This window comes from Tinamus guttatus, unplaced genomic scaffold, assembly GCF_059628265.1.
Source record: "Tinamus guttatus ecotype Peru unplaced genomic scaffold, ASM5962826v1 Tinamus_guttatus_pri_ptg000151l, whole genome shotgun sequence".
NCBI lineage: Eukaryota > Metazoa > Chordata > Aves > Tinamiformes > Tinamidae > Tinamus > Tinamus guttatus.
In genome coordinates, this window is record NW_028288685.1 from 1,566,632 (window position 1) to 1,587,788 (window position 21,157).

General features: G+C 42.7%; 1 protein-coding gene across 1 annotated transcript in view; it reads right to left on the minus strand.

The window, feature by feature from the left end:
• Positions 1 to 12,069: 12,069 nt before the first annotated feature.
• TNS3 (tensin 3) overlaps positions 12,070 to 21,157 on the minus strand; it is a 118,398-nt gene continuing 109,310 nt past the window's right edge. The window contains exons 21-26 of the mRNA XM_088522387.1: positions 20,808 to 20,885; positions 19,491 to 19,568; positions 15,350 to 15,518; positions 14,283 to 14,351; positions 14,148 to 14,174; positions 12,070 to 13,180 (exon numbers count right to left, since the gene is read on the minus strand). Coding sequence (XP_088378513.1) covers positions 13,036 to 13,180; positions 14,148 to 14,174; positions 14,283 to 14,351; positions 15,350 to 15,518; positions 19,491 to 19,568; positions 20,808 to 20,885 — 566 coding nt within the window. The 3' untranslated portion in view covers positions 12,070 to 13,035. The remainder of the gene's footprint in view (positions 13,181 to 14,147; positions 14,175 to 14,282; positions 14,352 to 15,349; positions 15,519 to 19,490; positions 19,569 to 20,807; positions 20,886 to 21,157) is intronic.

Consider the following 21,157-nt stretch of genomic DNA (forward strand, 5'->3'; position numbering starts at 1 on the left):
ACCCCTGGGGGACACCACTAGCTACAGGCCTCCAACTAGACTCTGCACCCTTGATCACCACTCTCTGGGCCCTGCCATCCAGCCAGTTCCTAATCCACCTCACTGTCCACTCATCTATCCCACACTTCCGGAGCTTGCCCAGGAGGATGTTGTGAGGGACGGTGTCAAAAGCCTTGGTGAAGTCGAGATAGACGACATCCACCGCTCTCCCCTCATCTATCCAGCTCGTCATTTCATCATAGAAGGCTATCAGGTTAGTCAAGCAAGATTTCCCCTTGGTGAATCCATGCTGACTACTCTTGAGCACCTTCTTGTCCTCCATGTGCCTGGAGACAACGGCCAGTATGAGCCGTGGTCCCAGTGTTCATCCTAGTAGCTCTTCCTGCAAGGGGAAGAGTAATGGGTAAAGGTCAGGTTAGGCCAAAACAAAAACAAAACAAAACAAAACAAAACATGGCACTTCTTCTATTACTGATTTAAAAATTGTAAATATCTGACATAAGAGCAAGTAGAAAAGTACTGCCCATTCCCCTGAGCAGCTCCCCATGGGACAGGCTCCAGGTCAGGGCCATTCCTGATGCTCTCCAAGCACATCCAGGGCTATGGCAGAGTTTATGGGGATGCGAAGCGGAAATGCAAGCCTGAATTTCAGTATATCCCATAAACAGCCCCACAAACAATGCTGCCAGACTCCCACAATATTATCATGGCACTTTGGCTTGAGCCTCTCCCATAAAAGCCCAGGATTTGCAAATTACATGAGAACTGTCTTTCATTTTAAAAAAATAAAATAAAAAATACAGTTTCCAGCAAGAACTCGTGAAGATTCAAACCATAAAACAAACAATGCAGAGAAACTCTTAGGAAAATCTCCTGATAATGAGGCTTCATTATTTTTCACTTCTTAAGGTCAGTAGTTCTACATCAGCCATCCAAGTCTTTTATCTTTTCCTCAATGTCCTGTTTACATCTACTTTAAGTGTATTTTCATCTTTTTTTTTTCTGTATAACTGTTATTATATAAATGGAAGGCAAAAGCAAAGCTGAAGCTACACATGCTTTTCTAAGAGCAAAAATGACACGTGACATTTTCAATACCCAAAAAGTAAAAAGTAAAACCTCATATATGCTTCCTTTTCACCAAAACCCACTTTCCTGTAACATCCTGTTGCCTCCTCCTTTCCTATGCCCAAACCTGGATGCTTCCACACATGGGGTTACCCCCATGAATATGGCAGGAAGACCAAGCCTCTCATCTCTCCTTCATTTTTGTCCTCACTCTTGGCAGCAAATGCCCTCTATTTTCACGTCCTCCAGCAATGGGGCAGGGAGCCCATGCACTTGTGTGCCTGACACCCACTGCTGCACGCTGGCTGATGGAGGATCCTGAAAGACTTCAGAGCATGGAAATAATGTGAAAGCTGGATTTTTTAGAAAGTAGTTCAGATAAATATTTATCTTCTTCTCCAGCTACATACACATACATTAATTTGCTCTGACTGTATGAATGAAGTCTGAGTGTTAAAACAATCACTGATTAAAACTATACTTTCAAACAGCTTTGGAACCTACTTAATATGTACAGACTTACATTCAAGCACCCCAGCTGCAGAGATACAAATCTTCCTCAGTTATAACTATTTTACACACGAGAAACAAGTAAATATAGTCCAGGATCCTGATTTTCCAAAGGATACTCAAGACTTTACTACCAACTCAGAAATTAATGTGGTAATTCATAAATTAAGCAGGTATTAATGTTTGTAGGACCAGGGCTCAAGGGATTGCCCAAAATCATTTGCATGATTAGCTTATAGAGATGAATTTGAGACTGGATTTTCCAGGCAGCAGCCTAGAGTTTTAGACATCACAAATCATCTTTAGAAAAACTCTGTTAAATGAAATTTCTTTACAGTGTTACTCCTCTCTGGTCATTGCTTCCAGCCATTTCAAAATCCTATAGGGTCTTTTGTCTCTCTCCATTGCTTTCTATAAATCTGGTACACTTGCGTCTCAGCAACATATCATTTAAGTTTGAAAACAACTATGCTTGTGTATAGGTGTTCTCCATATAACCTTATGGAGAATGCCCTCCTTACAAAAATACTCTCAGTGAGACTACTTATCCCAGAAAACATATATACAAGTTGCATTTCACTGGCGAAGTAGGATTCAGGTCTAGGCCTGAACATAAAAAAATTCCCAAATCTAACAAATTTATCAGACCGGTAATGACAAGCTCAATTCTGGATTATCAGCAAGTTATTCTAATGAAATGATGCATGGCATTCCTGAGTTATCATGAAACTGGGGTAAACTGCTACCAATTGTGGAGATATAAACCATGATGTTTGTTCTGCTTCCTCTGAGAGATAAGGGGGATATCTAAGAAATATTGTAGAACAAATAAAATGAAACCATCAAACCTGGATGTTTTCCAGTTCACCAGACAATGTGAGATCATATATATATATATATATATATGTATATGTACTTGACATGAACAAAGGCACATCTGTAAGTCTTAATGTGTGTGTCTATGTACACTGCTAGCCTATCACCACATTCTCAATACCACCTTCTGGGATTTTTTAGGCAACTCCTTTTTGAGGATAGAGCCCAACACATCCGGAGCTTGATTTCCTCGTAAGTCTTTCACAGACATCTAATTACTATTTCAAAAGTCCGCTACTTCCTATGGAAAGAGATTAAAGAAGATACTGAAGTTGTTGGGAATCTCCTCACAGATCACGGGGATGAGGACTTCATGTTACAGTTAGGAAGTGGGAACACAGGCGTTGTTCTCCCTTGCCACGTGTAGTAAAAGCTGGTTGTATATGAGAGTATGGCTGAGCATTTTCCACAGCTTTCAGTCATATTAACTAATTTTACATGCAGTTTTGGAGTGCTGGGAACACTCTGGCTGTGGTCTTAGGGCTACCTCTCACCACTTGTACCTCTTGGAAATCAACAGCTACCATTCACTTCAGTGGGAGTTTCACATCAGCTTGCAGATGCACAGGCTGAGAGCTACTGGTTCAATACACAAATCAACGCACCTGTTTATTTTCCAAGCTGGATTATTCCATTGCAGTAAACATAAGAACACCAGTGTGCTGGACCCATTCCATCCCACCTTTCCATTCCCCATCTATGCTGCATTCCTCCTACTAATTTGCGTCTTTCACACCTACTGTGCTTATGATGAACAGATCGCAACTTGTACGTAACGCAGGTGGCAGCAGGAGAAAGCTGAAAACGCAGAAAGGTTATGAATGGACACGAACTGAAAAAACAGAAAAAAAAATAGGGGGAAAATATGAACACACACACAAAACCAAAACCAAACAAACAAAACAACAAAGCACACACACAAGCCTTGTAATGCAAAAAGCTAATTTTGCCCTATCAAGAACTTTTTTAAACAACTCTTTATCCAAGATGTAAGAAGCTTCTTGCACAGGTGAGATTGCACTTCAATGATTTACTGAGAAGACTTATTTATTTCAAAGGTCATGCAGAAACCTGAAATGAATTTGTTTTTTAAGCCCACTTGTATTGCAGGGAGGGCACAAGCAGTTGGCTGCCACGGAGAGCAGTTTCCATGCAGCACTGCCATGATCACAAACCTGAGAAGGATTCTTCCAAGGTGTAAAAATAGCTTCGCAAACATTTGTGCTTCATGCAAAAAGTGCATGAAGCCATGAGACACCTTCAAAGGCAGGGCCCAGCACTAACTCAATGTTGCCTTGCAGTGACAGGTACTGCTAATTATTCTGCAAGATCCTTAAACTTCAGGATAGCTTCCCTTTGCTGTCTTGCAGCCTGGCAGAACTGCTAAGCCTCCTGTAAACTTCCTGTTTCCATTTTATATTTGGGGGGAACATCTTTAGCTATTTGTCCTTTAGTTTCACGTAAAGCCTCTTTGTTTCCTCTGCATGCCACTGGGGTCACGCTTGGTACCATGATTCTCACCCGAGGCATCAAGAGTGATAGCAAAAGAGGAGTTCACTCTGCCCAGTGTTTCTTTGTTGTTGTTGTTGTTTCAATAGCTTTCTAAGATAAAATAAAATCACAGGACATCAGCTTGCACTCCTTTTAAAGAATCTGGCCTTTCACTTTGGGGTCTTTCAAAGGCATTATTTAACCAATAAAGAGATGCAAGAGGAAGAGGCCTCTGCACCCCTTCAGAGACAAAAACGTAAAATTGTGTAGCCTTGCCAAAGAGAGACTAAGGGATGCAAGGGGGGAAATCTAGTCCCTTGCTATAACTATACCAGGAAGAACAGCTATTAATTCTAGCAGACAATGCTGACACGAGGACAAGTGAGTATGAACTAGCTGGGAATACATTTTGTCTGAACACTGAAAAATTTTCATCGCTGGAGGACAGAGATGCGGGAGCAGCCTTCCAAAAGATGCAAGCAACAGCAGCACAACAGGCATTCATAGGAAGTTCATACATTTTGTGACCATTTTGTGACGATCTCGAAGGGAAGGGCTCTGGAGCGGACGCTCGTCCCAGAGCTCCTTGTCTAGAGGCGAACAACAGAGTGAGAGGCAGCCCCAGCGCCGACCCCCGTGCAGGCAGTGCTGAGCTCCCGGCCAGAGGCGGCTCTGACTCAGCAGGGGCGGAGCCGGCAGGGCAGGCGGGAATTTAAAAGCTGCCCCCAGGGAACGCGAGCGACCAGGAGTGCGGCGAACAAGAGTGTAGTGCGGCAGTTAGCGCAGGCAGGGGTCTGGGAGTCTCCCCCAGGTGTGGAAACGAATCTTTTCCCCAGACTCTTCTAGCTGCGGGAGATCAGGTAAAGCCATGGTCTCCACTCGGCAGAGAGCTTCTGCCAGGAAGACTGTGGCGACCCAGACTGAACCGCCACAGAAACATGCAGTGGTCCAGGTTTCTGGCTGCGGGGAATGCCTGAGCCTCTCCACGTTACCGGGGAGTGGTGAAAACACCGTCTGCCTTAAGTGCGCGCAGGTGGATGACCTGCTCAGCCTGGTGGCAGAGCTAAAGGAGGAGGTAGAATAGCTGAGGGCCATCAGGGAATGTGAAAGAGAAATAGACTGCTGGAGCTGCATCCTGCAGTCTTCCCAGGAAAGCCACCCTGAGAACCCCCCAATTCAGTCAGAAAATCCAGTGCCCTCTTGCCCTAGGGCAGAGGGGGCGGAATTAACAGTATCCAGGGACAATCAACAATGGAAACAGATCCCCACTCGAGGTGGCAGAAGATCCCCTCCACGGCCCACCTCACCTCCACCTGTAACCACATTCAACAGGTACAAGGCCCTGGAACATGCAGATCAGATAGAAGAGGCCTTGAACCCAGGCCCATCTAGGGGGCACTCTCCAGAGAGGCAGTCTGATCCATGCTGCAAGGCTGCTCCCCCTAAAGTGAAAAGGAGCACCCGGAAGAAGCGGCGGGTGATCGTCGTGGGTGACTCCACGCTACAGGGCACGGAGGCACCGATATGTAGACCGGACCCCTCATCAAGAGAGGTCTGCTGCTTGCCAGGGGCCAAAATAAAGGATGTCACAGAAAGGTTCCCAAGAATTGTTCAAGAGTCTGACTATTATCCTCTAGTATTGTTTCATGTGGGCGCTAATGATACCATGGGGAAAATGAGGGACGTCAAGCAAGACTTCAGAGCCCTAGGGATGGCCGTCAAAGGTACAGGTGCCCAGGTAGTGTTCTCCTCTATTCTGTCAACGAGGGGAATGGACGCAAGGAGGAGAAGGTGGATATGGCAGCTTAACAACTGGCTGCGCCGCTGGGCTTGGCAACAGGGTTTTGGCTTCTATGACCATGGGACTCTGTTTGATGACCACCATCTAGTGGGGAATGATGGGACCCATCTTAGCAAGAGGGGCACAGGTCTCTTTGCCAAAAGGCTGGCCAACCTGGTTAGGAGGGCTTTAAACTAGGCAAGAAGGGGGAAGGGGAGTGGCACACTGACACGGCAAGCAGTACCGCACAGCCTAGGTCAGATGGCGTCCAGTGGGAGTATGCTAGTGGGGAAGTGAGGATAGGAAATGATCACGGAGGGTCCTCTTTCACCCCTCCTGGGAAACCTGTGGCCTCTGTTGCTTCCCTGAAATGCCTGTATACCAATGCGTGAAGCATGGGGAATAAGCAGGATGAACTGGAGATCTGTGTGCGGTCCCAGCATCATGATCTCATTGGAATCACAGAGACATGGTGGGATAGCTCACACGACTGGAGCACTGCCATGGAAGGCTATGTGCTCTTTAGGAAGGACAGGCTGGGAAGGCGAGGTGGTGGAGTTGCTCTTTATGTGAGAGAGCAACTGGAATGCATGGAGCTCAACCTGGGAGTGGAGGATGAGCGAGTTGAGAGCTTGTGGGTAAGGATTAGAGGGCAGGCTAATGTGGGAGACACTGTGGTGGGTATCTGCTACAGGCCACCTGATCAAGATGAGGAGGTTGATGAGGCCTTCTATAGGCAGCTGGATATTGTCTCACGGTCACAGGCCCTGGTTCTCATGGGGGACTTCAACTACCCCAACATCAACTGGGAGGACAACACAGCCAGGCACAAGCAGTCCTGGAGGTTCCTGCAGAGCGTCGACGATAACTTTTTGACGCAGGTTGTGGAGGAGCCAACGAGGAGAGGTAGGCTACTGGACCTCGTGCTATCAAATAGGGAGGGCCTAGTAGGAGATGTGAAGGTGGGGGGTAGCCTCGGTGCAGTGACCATGAGTTGGTGGAGTTCAGGATTCAACGAGGAGGAGGCAGGGCTCTAAGTAGCCTTGCGACGATGGACTTCAGGAGGGCCAACTTTAGCCTCTTCAGAGACCTCCTCGGAAGAATCCCATGGGCTAGAGCTCTAGAAGGCAGGGGGGCCCAAGAGAGCTGGTTAGTTTTCAAGCGGCACTTCCTCCACACCCAGCAACAGTGCATCCCTGTGTGTAGGAAGGCAGGCAGAGGGGGCAGGCGACCTGCGTGGATGAGCCGGGAGCTTGTGGCAATGCTCAAGCAGAAGGCAGCGGTATACAGAATGTGGAAAAAAGGACATGTCCCCTGGGAGAAATACAGGAACGTAGTCAGGGAATGCAGAGATGCGACAAGGAAAGCTAAGGCATGGCTGGAAGGCAAGCTGGCAAGGGACATTAAAAATAACAAAAAAAAATTCTTCAAATACATTAACAGCAATAGGAAAATCAGGGAAAACGTGGGTCCGCTGGCGGACGGGATGGGCACCCTGGTTACAAATAACACAGAAAAAGCAGAGTTGCTGAATACCTTCTTTGCTTCGGTGTTTACCAAGGGCAGCCCATTAGAGCCCCAGGCCCTAGGGACAAGAGAAGAAGCCGGCGGAGAGGAAGACTTGCCCTGGGTAGAGGAAGATTGGGTCAGAGAGCACCTAAGGAACCTCGATACCCACAAATCCATGGGCCCTGATGGGATGCACCCCAGAGTTCTGCGTGAGCTGGCAGATGCCATAGCTAAGCCGCTCTCCATCATCTTTGAAAGATCCTGGAGAACGGGGGAGGTGCCGGAAGACTGGAAGAAGGCCAATGTCACGCCAGTCTTCAAAAAAGGCAAGAAGGAGGACCCAGGCAACTACAGGCCAGTCAGCCTCACCTCCGTCCCCGGAAAAGTGATGGAACAGCTCATACTGGCCGTTGTCTCCAAGCACATGGAGGACAAGAAGGTGCTCAAGAGTAGTCAGCATGGATTCACCAAGGGGAAATCTTGCTTGACTAACCTGATAGCCTTCTATGATGAAATGACGAGCTGGATAGATGAGGGGAGAGCGGTGGATGTCGTCTATCTCGACTTCACCAAGGCTTTTGACACCGTCCCTCACAACATCCTCCTGGGCAAGCTCCGGAAGTGTGGGATAGATGAGTGGACAGTGAGGTGGATTAGGAACTGGCTGGATGGCAGGGCCCAGAGAGTGGTGATCAAGGGTGCAGAGTCTAGTTGGAGGCCTGTAGCTAGTGGTGTCCCCCAGGGGTCAGTCCTTGGTCCAGTCCTGTTCAATTTATTCATCAACGACCTGGATGAAGGCACAGAATGCTCCCTCAGCAAGTTTGCTGATGACACGAAACTGGGAGGAGTAGCCGATACCCCAGAGGGCTGCGCTGCCATCCAGAGGGGCCTGGACAGACTGGACAACTGGGCGGTGAAAAACCTCATGCAATTCAACAAGGCCAAGTGCAAGGTTCTGCACCTGGGGAGGAATAACCCCAGACACCAGTAGAGGCTGGGGACTGACCTTCTGGAGAGCAGCTCTGCGGAGAAAGACCTGGGTGTCATGGTGGATGATAAGTTGACCATGAAGCAGCAGTGTGCTCTTGTGGCCAAGCAGGCCAGTGGGATCCTGGGCTGCATTAAGAAGAGTGTCTGCAGCAGGTCGAGGGAGGTGATCCTGCCCCTCTACTCAGCCCTAGTGAGGCCGCATCTGGAGTATTGTGTCCAGTTCTGGGCTCCACAGTATAAGAGGGATGTGGAGCTGCTGGAGAGAGTCCAGCGCAGGGCCACAAGGATGATCAGGGGCCTGGAACATCTGCCCTACGAGGAGAGGCTGAGGGAGCTGGGGCTGTTCAGCCTGGAGAAGAGAAGGCTGAGAGGGGATCTAATCAATGTCTATAAGTACCTCAAGGGAGGGAGTGCAGAGGACGGTGCTGGTCTCTTTTCAGTGGTTGCCACTGATAGGACTAGAGGAAATGGCCGGAAACTGAAACACCAAAAATTCCATAGGAACTTAAGGAAAAATTTCTTAACAGTGAGGGTGACAGAGCACTGGAACAGGCTGCCCAGAGAGGTTGTGGAGTCTCCTTCTCTGGAGATCTTCAAAACCCGCTTGGATGCAGTCCTGTGCCATGTGCTCTAGGTGACCCTGCGTATGCAGGGGTGTTGGACTAGATGATCTCTAGAGGTCCCTTCCAACCCTAAAGCATTCTATGATTCTATGATTTCCCCAATCCATTAGGCCTATGCACAGAACACAGGCTCAAAGGTCAGCAGTGATGATGGATGGTCTAGAAGAGGAATTTCACCTAACGTCTGCCTCAGAGAAAAGGCATTAGTATGGCATACTAGAGTTTATTAGTCTCAGAAATAATCCCCACAAAGCATGTGTATATTTCCACCTTTAATAGGGTGGATGACGCACAGAGTCTGTATTCCAGGAGCTTGGGGTTACATTTCCTTCCCTGACACTGTTCTGGAAGCTTTTCCAGTGTTGTCACTGTGAGGGCACAGGGAAATTGGTACAAGTATCTTCTCTGAAGGTGACATCACATATTCATCCTTCTTATCGTGAACTAGACAATGTTGCAGTCAGCCTGGGGCCGGTGCCGGGCAGAGTCTCCTCAGCAGACCGCGGCTGAGCAGGAGAGGCGGGAGCTGAAGCCACGTGGGTAGCGTGTGACCAGGGAACTCATTGGGCGGCCTCGCGCGTGGTCGGCGTGTGATCACCTGCCTGATTGGCTGGTTGGGTTGCTGGGCTCCGCCTGCCGGGCAGGGCAGGGGCTGCTTAGCGATGAGGAACTAGTTGTGTTTAAGCCTAAATAAAGGTCTTTGGCTCACCATCACAGAGACCCTGCTCCTCCATACGCCCGCAGGCAAGGCAGGTGAAAAGCACTTTTATGCATCTCTCCTTGCAAACAAATTATGAAAACTGCATGCTTTAAATAAACACGGACAGCTAAAACAGACATGTGTGTGCAGTCAACTCTTTGAAAGGAAACCTTTTTTTTTTTAAAAAAAAAAAAGAAGAACCCTGATTCGGCCTTCAGTCTGTTCTTGCTTCACCAAACAGATCCCCTTTCTAACTGGCTTTGAATGCAGGATCCTTTCTCTAAGAACAGACTGTCCTGCAGCACTCTCCGGTGAGATTTCACATTCATAATTTTATTATAATCTGAATAGAGGTGATATCTGAAGAACTGAGAAAATTAATTACAAAGAACTTACAGAACATTCATTTACACAATGGAGACCTTTCGTTGCTTCTTTACAATTCAAAGAAAAAGGAAAAATTTTCACTAATAGGTAAATCCAAGAAGGTAATATTAAAATTTTAATGATACTGTTGGATACATGGGAACCATTTAATTAAAAACATGGCTTTTAACATTTTTGTAGTTTTAACACTGTGAGATTATAGTAGTACATTTAACAAGCAGGTTAATAGGAGCCTGACTAATATATGTGTCACCTTCCTGTCATTACATATGAGAATGCACATACACATCCACCAAAAACCTTGGAAAAAAAGTGCTGTATTAACTATTTAGTCATGTGTTTGCCATGAACGTAAGTTCTGTTAATGCCTTCCTACCTACACTATACAATGGTACTTAACTGAAATGGCTTGCTTTTGTGCATTTTTTCAATTCATTAAAAAGCAAAAGCGCGTGGTAATATACCATCCAAGGAATGCCTAATAGAACAGGGCAGCTTTCTTTTTCCCTTTGCAAGGAAACCAAGGAACACCATCAGGAGCGTTAGCTTTGAATTCCTTGTGTTCCTGAATTCAGCAGGAACTTGAGCACACGAGGAATACAAAATAAACCCCAAAACTGAAATAACAAAAAAAGGGGTGAAAACAAACCCAGGACACTAGTTTCAGCCCAGTGGTCAATACTTGGTGTTTAACAGTGCACATTCAAGTATTACCTACACAAATGGAAAAAACATTATAAAAAATGTTTCCTCATTTGAATCCTTATGGCATGGCAAGTTTTACTGCACATATTTTTTTTTTTCCTAGGAAATCTGACTTGTCTCTAGGTGTGATGTTAGCTGAAGAAATTCACTAGGCTCCAACTGGCCAAGTAGATCAGTCAACTTGATTTCTGGTGCACCAAAACGTGTTTCAAAAGAATCAAGAGTTGCTAAAATTAAGAACTGCATTTTCCTTTGGATGGTACAAGAACACTGTTTAAATCATATACTTCTGTCAGAAGAATACAAGTATTTGGTACAAATCAGAGGCACTTGCCTTTTTGCTTCAACGGTAGCTACAATGCTTTGGATTGCTTCACCCTTCTATGTACATCAAATGTCCATTTTTACCACCAATTCCCTTTCTTGTCCATAGACATTATACTTCAGATCTTCCTTTTCTCTTTCTCCCTCCCTCTCCCCTTAAAAAGTAAAAATAAAAATAATAAAAAAAGTTATTTACATAAAATTCATCATTATACAAATCATTTGGTAATATTTTCAGCCATAGTCACTGAATACGGTTCCCATGGCTCTAACACTCTAGGAAAAGAAAGGAAAAAAGTTGTTAATATAAACCAGATCATCATCTGTACTGGACAAATACAGTTTAGATGGGTGGATCCATTTTTATTGTATAGCCCAACTAGAGATTTCCAACTTTTTAAACCATTACTGAGTAAAATTTCTAGTTAATCCAATGCCTCATACATCTAGGATACAGTATTCATCATATCATTTTATTGATCAGGTTATTACTGTAATGGTGACACCCCCACATCAAAGAAATGGAGGCAATGAAACTTCTCAGCACTGTCCCACAGCAGTTGTTTCTGCTATGGTGGAAAGCTGTTTGGCAGCTTTACTGCTCTTTTTGGACTGAATAGGACTTATAACAGTAGACCTCAGATGGCTGTTCTTCATTAAGGCTTCCACTGTAACCTACCTTATAGGTTTTCTGCAATATATAAACACTGTAAAGCTCACAATTATGCATTTAAAATACAGATGTGCTGTATACAGAGAGATTTGTACAGTTGTGACAATTGTACAGATCATGACAAAATGCTCTCAAAAATGGGATAGAGTAACAAAATAAACTCCATTATCTTTTGGATTTCCTGACTCAAGATACTATGAAAACAACTATAAAACATGAAAACAGCCTCTACAGTTGAAAAAAGCCAAAAATCCCCAAAACTCCAATAAAAAGGGTGCCAAAAAGAACCCACTTATGTTAGCAGTTGTTAGAAAGGGGAACAAATATTACAGCCAAAGTACTATTGCAAAGAGACAGTAGAAGTAGCTCATCACTGTAAGACAAAGTCAAAATACAAAACTCTGTTCTCTACAGCAAGGCATATGCAACACGATTTTGCTTACGCAAGAGTACTAAAAAGGCAAAGCTCAACAGTGGCCTAGTAAAAGAATTTCCATATGATATACCAAGATCTGAGATCTACTAAAAATAATCTGGCATAGGCAAAAATATACAAATTATATTTTTTTCCTCTTTGCTTTTCCCTCATTTTTATCCTGCAATTGTTAAAATACAGTATCTTCCCAGCTTAGTTCTTTGTATAAAAATAATATTACAAAAAGCATTATGGAATACATTTCCACACATCCATTTTTGGTCTGCCACCTCACCCCTATTTAAAATTTTTCAAGCTAAAACTGCCCATCTTTCTTTACACTAAATACACAGAAATCTCCCTGGATATTCCATGTTGCTCATCCCCTCCTAACAGAAATGAACTTGCACAAACCTTCTCTTCACATACATCTTCCCCTTCTCCATTCAGTTCCCAACACTGATCACACACAGATGAAGGGAAGAGCAAATAGTCCTCCTCAGACCACCTTTCTCTCAGGATCATATGCTTGCAAGGCCTGTAGCTACCATTGATGCAATTATGGGCAAGTGTCTTTGTGGTGGTTCTAATAAACATTTTCTGCACAAGTGTAGCACAGCCTAGTGAGTTGGTGATTATTTCTGTTCCAATAAATGATGAGAAACAGCATGTGAAAGTATATTAGAAACCCCTCAGGGGAGGAGTTTTTCATTTTATGCTTTATTCAGGTACGGACTACTTTGACTTAGGTGGCACCCAAATTCTTTTGCTTAGTCCTTTGGTATAAAGAGATAATGCTTCGATCGTTCAGAGGCATCTTCAAAGAAATGACTGTCCTCTTCCAAACTTAATGCAAACAGATTGCCCTCTGCTTTCGTTCTTGGGGCTGCCGAGGTTCAGCCTTTGATGCTGAATAGTCTCTTTCTGCCTCTCTCTGCTTTCCTTCAAGCCAGTGAAGAGCTCTGGGTCAAGGGCGTCAAGGCATCAGATCTTCTTCTGGGATCCAATCATGACCTTTGATACAAAGTTCACAATGGCACTGGCAGGTTGCTCCAGGTCGTGCTCCGCAAATAAGTGACAAACGTTGTCCGTGGCACTGCCTTGCTTCCTGGCCACAAACCCAAACACTCTGCAAGGGCAAAACCACAGCACATTAGAGAACTGAGACACACACATTGCCTCCTTGCATAAATCAGAAAGGATACCAAGGCAACCAGAAGTACAACGCCTACCCAAAGGGTAGGGGGGTTCAAACTGTACTGTCCATAATATTGTCCCATTTTTTCAGGGTTTTTTTTCTATGAGCACGCTGTACTGTTCACTGTCAGAAATATGATACTGACCTGGAAGATACCTCATCTGACTCAGTACTGCTCTTATCTGTCTCGGAGATATCATGTGTGGTGAGCAGAGATGAAGGGCTGGGATGCTCAAAAAAGAGATTTTGTAGGCGACTCATCTCAGTGGATGAAGTATTTGAAATCTTTTTATTTTCTGAGATCAGCACAACCCTGAGTAAATGGAGAGCACTTCTCTCCATTCAGGCTTTTCCTTTCAGTAACAGGGGACAATGATGGTCTTCAACAGAAACTTGTGTAATCCACTGCTAATTATAAATTATGCCCAACACTCATGTCACTAGGGATTTCCTCCTGTATGTGCTGAATGTGGGATTTTCTTTTTTAAAAATCTGTTAGTCTAGGTGAGAAGAGTTTACTTCTCACCTAGCTAAAGCTTTTGTTAGCACTGTTTGGCTAAAGTGCCATAAGAGCATAAAAGTGAGCGCTAAATGGTTCTGTTTTAAATTCTGAATCTTCAGGTAAATCACAGACCTGCGATCCAAATAAACTTCATAACTCTGGTTCCAGATATTCCACCATCACATAACTTGGCCCTGACCTGCAGAGGTGCAAATGAAGTAAACCAAATGTAATGACACTAGTGGAGAAAGCGACTTTTACTTCTGAATAGCTACTCTCTCTTCTACATCACTGACGAAGATGACAGCTCCTAATTTAGAAGACTAACAAACTGATCTCTAGTAATGATACTCCTAAAACTTTCAGTTAAAGCGACTCGGATAGGTGTCTACTTACTTTGCAGAAAGGCCATCTTTCATGCATCTTGTTGTCCACAAGAAAGCAGATTAAAAAAAAATAAAAAGGATACCTGTTAGATCTTTCAGCTCAACAAATTAAGAAAATACTATAAATAGTGCTTATGTTTCTTACTTTCTGTCCTGTGGATCCAAAGCACAGAAAATAACTGTGTTGACAGGATAATGTCGACGAAAAAAGAGTCTGGATAGGAAAAAATAGTAAATGTTTCAGGCATGCTTAGGATGTTTAAAATTTTAACACTAAATGGAACAGAAAAATAGATTTCTAAATTTAATAATGACAATATATTCTTTTTGCTATCTCTTAGTGACACTGAAAACTACATAATTTACTTAAACTAAATAAATTAGTATTTAGAATAGGACCATCTAATTTTGGATGAAGGAAAACTAACTCTCAAGCTAACTTAGAAGGATCATATGCATCTTTCTAAACACTAGCTATTCAGCTACAATGCCAGTGGGAAACACAGCTTCTTGTAATTTGTGAAAAATTAAGTTATATTCAGTTTGTGAATGTGAGCACTCCTGGAAATTGTGATTGAGGGTTTTTCCTTGACTTGTTACAAATGTTTGCAGATTAGGTTCCCTGCAATTAGGAAGTCAGGCTTTTACCATCCCTCCTTTGTAAAACCCAGTTTTCAAATCTAAGGAGTTTGCAGTAGCCTCAATAGTACTCACTGCGATGTAAATTTAAATTAACATTTTATCACAGTATTTTACATTGTAAACTACTGTAGTTTACACAGTAGGCATTGGACTAAAATATTTCAAATACTTGGAGGTGGCTGCTTTGGCCAACTCCATTCAGTGGTATTGATAATGGCTACAGTGAAGATGAATTATTTCAGTAAATAGGCTGAATACTGGATGTTGGCAAAGCCACTAGAATTACTTTCTCTTTTTTTCTAAGAAATAATAACAATGAAAAAAATGTCATGGCAAAGTGACCTTCCAGACACAGAAACTGACATGTGCCCATAGCTTAAAATATTCATCTTCCAGCACTGCACATGGTCCACAACCTGGAAGGGGGACCAGACATTATCATTCTTTGGACAATCCTATTTTGTTATAATCTGAGATAGAGACTGCAAAACATAACTAGGAAAAACAACAGCAAGTGATATTTGTCTGGGACAAGGCTGGATATTCTCTTCCCATCCCTCATTTGCTTACTTTCTTTGATTATCTGTCAGTGTGATGCCCTGTGCAGACACCTTGAAATGGACCACGGTTGAGATGGGCGAAGGATCTTGCATCAGTGTCAGGCTTAAAGCTTTCTGCACAGCCTGGTAGCCTGTGAGGGACTCCATCTCCACTGAATTTAGATACCACACATTACATGCTGTAAGAAAAGAGGGAAAAGACCTTGAGGTTATCACTCAAACAGAATCAAACAGGAATTAAAAAAAAAAAAGAATTTTTACATAGGTGAATTTTTCACCTATGTAAAGTGACAAAGAAAGAGGGCTGACCACAAACTACCATATTTTCTGCTTATTTGTGCTTCATCTTGTCCCACTGTTGCTTCGTAATTTAAGATAATTCAGAGACCTTTTAACTCTCCCTTTGGTTCAATGCTTGTATGCTACCTATGACTAACAGATGCTCCTGAAATTTAATAAATAGCAGATAGCAGGAAACAGAGAGGCCATTTATAGCTACTACTACAACAACTATTAGTAAACACAATTCTGATGGGGAAGAATGGGAACATTTTGCCTTTAAGTTCAATTAAAGCAACTAATAAGAAAATACACATTTTTGCAACACCAGTTCACAGATGCTCACACTTTCAAATGGTGTTTAAACTATATTCAGAAGAAACTATTCATTTCTTTTTGGCAAGACACCCTTTCTCCCTAAAAAGAAGTGAGGACTGCTGCAACATTCACTTCTCTTTACTTCCATTGTGCTTTTAACACTGACTTATTTTAGAGTGAACAAAACTTCTACAAATAAAAACAGTAATTGCATCTATATTTTTATGTCTATCCTTTAACTCAATATGTTTCAAGGTTTAGAGACCTATTCCACTCCCAAGGTGGTACCTACAATTGGGGGGGAAAAAAAAACTCTCTGATTTGTGTTCATATCTGGAACCAGATCTAGATGAAGTTATCATCTCTGAATTTTATTTCTTAGAGATATTATAGAATACTCTTTATAAAGAGTTGGTTTCTGAGGCTCCCAAACAGTTAAGCTAATTCCTGGTCACAGACATCAAATCTGCAGCAAGCACTGGGACACTATGCAGGAGATTATTTATTAGGAACATTCACATGCTGAAATACTTTGGGCCTGTGATATAAAGTCAAATTTACAAGCAGGTTAAGAACATTTCTTAAGAACATTTCTGAACCTGAAAGAGCCTTCTTAGTCTCCCTCTACCACACAAGCAATCATGATTAAACACATCCAAGGCTAAACACAGCTACTAACAGACTTTGTGTTTTGGTAAACACATTTGTGTATGTACTGGTAAACACATTTGTGTAGGTGTCCAGGACAGAATTTACAACTGTGGCAGCTGATGTGTGCATATTAGTGTGCTACTATTTGACTTTTTAACACTTCAGCATGGCTTGCCAATCTTATTAGAAAAGCAAAGATTTCATTTAATCTTCATTTAATTTCATCTAATAGCTTCTCCTTTCATATGGCTATTCTGTGATTTGAGAAAAGCTTTCTTCTCCTATTATCTATATAAAATACACAGCTAAGCTATGCCACTTCTCCTGCTATTATCTATATAAAACAGGCAGCTAGGCTCTGCTACTCTCAAAACAACCAAGCAGCTGTACAGCTGTAGATTGCATGAGCGTAAGTTTGAATCCAGCATGACTATCAGGCAAATTCTATGCTTGCTTCCTGCCAATAACTTCAAGCTCTGGAGGCTGTCAGTGAGAAAAGGATTTGATCTGTAAGTGAAAAAAAAATTCCCACAGATATTTTTGTACTGGTGTTCAAGTCTCAATAACCTTTGCTTGAATTAATTATAGTGCAATTCATACAGAGGGGGATTTAAGCAGTTGAACAGCAAATTCGGTGAAGCCTTCATCACCAAGCAGCTTTCTGTCATGTCGGTCCAAGATTGCAAATGACATTCTAAAGCATAAACTTTCTTCTTTTCACCTCGTTACCGTATTCATTTGATCCAGATCTAAAGCTCCTCATTATCCTGTTAATTTTTCCTGCCACAAGAAGCTTGCCTTGTTTCGCAGCCACATTCCTAACCATTTCTGAGGCTCTTATGAAGGGATTCCCTTCCTTTTGTGCCAAGCATTGCTCTGTTGTCAACAGGCCATATTTAGGTTTTGTTCCTAAACAAAATAGCTAACTCTAATTCTAGACTGTCCCCCAATGCGGCAATTCAAAAGCAGTTACTAAATACAATACATGATTTTACTTTCTATTGAATGATAAAGAATTCTCAGAAGTGCTGGAAGGCACAAAAATATGTCAGGTTAAAAATGAGACTACAGGGAAGGAAGGTTATTGGAAAGGCTGAAAATTCTCTCATTTAAGAACATCTATATTATAATCTAGGCAGCTGACATGGTGAATGGCAGTGATCCCACAAAAACTCTGTTCAAGGCAAAAAGAGAAGGAAAAAGTCTGTGAAACAGCATCTTTCCTGTAACATAGTTCTCCCCATCTTTCACAGCTGCCATTTTGTAAATCATATTGGTATTAGCAATGACAACTATCCATTGTGGTCATCTTCAGTAAACCATGCTGCTTTTAACTTGGGAATGTAGCTTTGCCTGGAATGGTTAGTCCCTTGACTGCAGTAGGATATTATAACAGACACAGATATGAAAAATTGGCATTTATTTGGGGAACCCAGTTTTGCTGTTCAACAAGAAGGTTAGTAAAACAAGGTCTATTCTAGGAAAGAGCCACTTATCTGAACAGATCCTAGTCTTCAGTAGTCATTCTCCAGGAAGCAAAGGATTTGTCAGTTAGTGACTGTACTTAGGTAAGGACCGGAAATGCTCATTAGGTTTTTCAGACACCTATAGAAATGGTTATTCTAGGCCTGCACATCTTTGGTTTTTCACATGTTGAGTGGAAGAAGGTTGGGGCAGGGAAAAAGGGAGTCTGCTTTAACTAAATTGCACTTCAGGATCTCAGCATCAATGGGGAATGCAACAACTGGTTCTCAAAAAAAGGCTGTGTGACTGGAGAGATTTCTGAAATAGGCAAAGTCATTGACAAATGAAGTGCAAGGGCCAAACACTCTCAAACTATTTCTTATAACTTCTCTTTTCAGGTTTCAAAATCTTGATTAAAAATAAAGGCAAAAAAGCAAAAAAAAGCATTGGTGTTACTAAATTCCCCAAATGATCCTCAGTTTGACAGCCTGCATATGAAGTGATCTAACTATTGCCCTAACTGAAGCTGAAGAATTATTTTTCTTTGCCAAGCTTTGCCTGAAGGAAAAAATAGCATTTTTCAAAAGGCAACACATGCCTGTTCTGCAGCATTTGTTTACAGATTTTTTCCTCTTGCTTTCCTCCACCTTGGCTTTTGCCCTGTTGGCCACAGCCACCACCAACGGCAGCATGAAATGCTTGCATGTGCTTGCTTCTAGCATAGCCTCATCAAGGCTAGCCGTTGCCTCAGCCACACATTCCTGCTCGATGACAACATTTGAAACGGTACTGCGAAGTTTTAAGTCAAAACAGATTGCTGGACAAGCAAGGAACAACCATCCCTCACTTCAGAGCAGCTGAGCTTGGCAAATGACTCCCACAAAGTCCCCTATAAGGGATCCAGGCAACAAGCACTCACTTCTCAGAGCTTCAGTGCTAGGTTATGTATGGAAGTAACCTTGTCAGGGCTCTTCTGTTGCATCAAGAAGCTCAAGGAAAGGCAACTTTATTTGCCAAAATGGGTTCATAAAGATGAAACTGAAGATTCATAAAACAGCATTCAATGGAAAAGACACTGAAAATGTCACCTCCTAACAACATGCAACAACATGTGGCATCAAGTGAAACAGCTCAATGGTTTTCTTTTTTTTTCAATTTGTGGGCTAGTTAACACCTTCCTGTGGAAATGCTGATTTCTCTGCTGAGAATTTAACCTTGCTCAAAACTTTGCCTAACTGGCCTTTGCAGACCTCTTAGGCGTAGTCCTAAGACTAAGGAAAATACCTTCTGAGAGTCATGTCACTGTGTACACACTAGTATGGAAACAGCCTGTGTATACTTTGCATTCTAACAGGAGGCATGACTGGAAAGCAAACACTGTGTTGTAGAACAACGAAAAAAAAAATTGTGACAGACGAATGCCAGGGAAATTTACCAACCTGCACCCTGTTTGAGAAGCTCTGCTGCTGAGTTTGCAGCAGTCTGTGGAGACGTTTCTGCTATCTCCTCCAAGGGATCTGCAAACAGAAAACACCATCCATGTTTTAATTATACTTGAATAGCCAAACCAATGCATATGGTCAAGTTTAAGTCTAGCTCTTGCAATTGTGATCTCGTGTACTGGTCAACTCTTGGCCAGAAACAATAAGCAATCTTGTATCTGCAAGAGTAAGCACTCATGCTACATGTTTTTTCTTGTTACATTTTTCCCCTCCCAGTGCTACAGGAGAGGTGCTTAATCCTTTACATCCAGACAGCAAAAGATGTAACTATGTATTGCTGAAGGGATACATGAAACTCATTAATCACCATTAAAAAAAAAAAAAAAAAAAAAAATTGGACCATGTCAAGATTCCAAAATAAATCCAGTAATTTCATAGCAATATATTTGTGCAGGAAAAGACAAATATTCTGGTCCAGTGCCTCTGTCAGAACAGAAGGAACTTACCATTTTAGGCGAGGAGGATAAGGAGAGCAATCCCCCACACCACGCTGGTTTCCCATATAAAGAGATCTCTGGTCACATCCACCATAGCAGGTTTTTGTGCTAAAATGGTTTCATTAATACATTTGCATAATTCAAGAGCTATTTTTGAGCACTGACATATGGCCTTTACGAAAAGTTTAAAGAGTTCAGTGGAAAACCACAAGAATGTTTAACATTTCAATAATACATCTGGTGTTAACTTTGTGTGAGAATAAACAGGCAACAGACTTACGGGGCAAGAGCTGCCTAACTGCAATTTGCTGTTGTCCTACAGTGGTTCAAGAAGTTGTCAAAACCAAAATTAAAAGTGGAGCCCAATGATGCAACACAAGCTCTTCAATCATTTACTTAAACAATATTTGGACCTCTGTGAGCTGCTGTTTTTTTTTCCTGTCAGCCTCATACTCAGGGCACCTGCTGTTCTTTATCTATCTTGCTTTCCCTAGACATTTTGCCACTCAGACCTGGAGTGGATACATCTAACCATACAAGGGCATAATTTAATATCTGAGAAATGATTTCTTTTTTTTTTTTCTCTAAATGCTGGATTGCTGTGCTCATTTCCATGACTCATATATGTTTATGACTGAAACATCATGGTACTAGTCTGCTCACAACTGCAGCTTGGATGAGAGCCTGCAGCAACACTGAAGATATACTTCAAAAATGCAGCAGCCTTCCCCATGCTCTTGCTTGAGTCTTGACTTCTGACATGTTCATCTGCCTTTAGACATTGTCACTTTGAAGCAGAACCTTGGCTGGGACCTACCTCTGCCCGGGATAAGCAGCTTGCAGGGCAGCGCCAGGGGAGTGATGGAGTGCTGATACACCAGGGCTGTCAAACTGCCTGCCGGCAGAAGAGCAACAGGACATGTAGGATTAATTTAGTGGGCAAAAACAATGTTGAAGAGTTATGCTATGCTAAACAAAATAAATATCTTTGCTTCCAATGTTTAAAGTGCAAAGAGGACAAAAAAAATACTAACACGTGTGTTACTTTTAATTTCATTTGACACTCTTAAAGTGTGCTACATTAGAGGTAGTAATACCTTGTGAAGAAGGTAAGAGCACAAGGGGTTGAGGCTATGTGTAGGCAGTGAAAGACCTAGCATTTCTGCC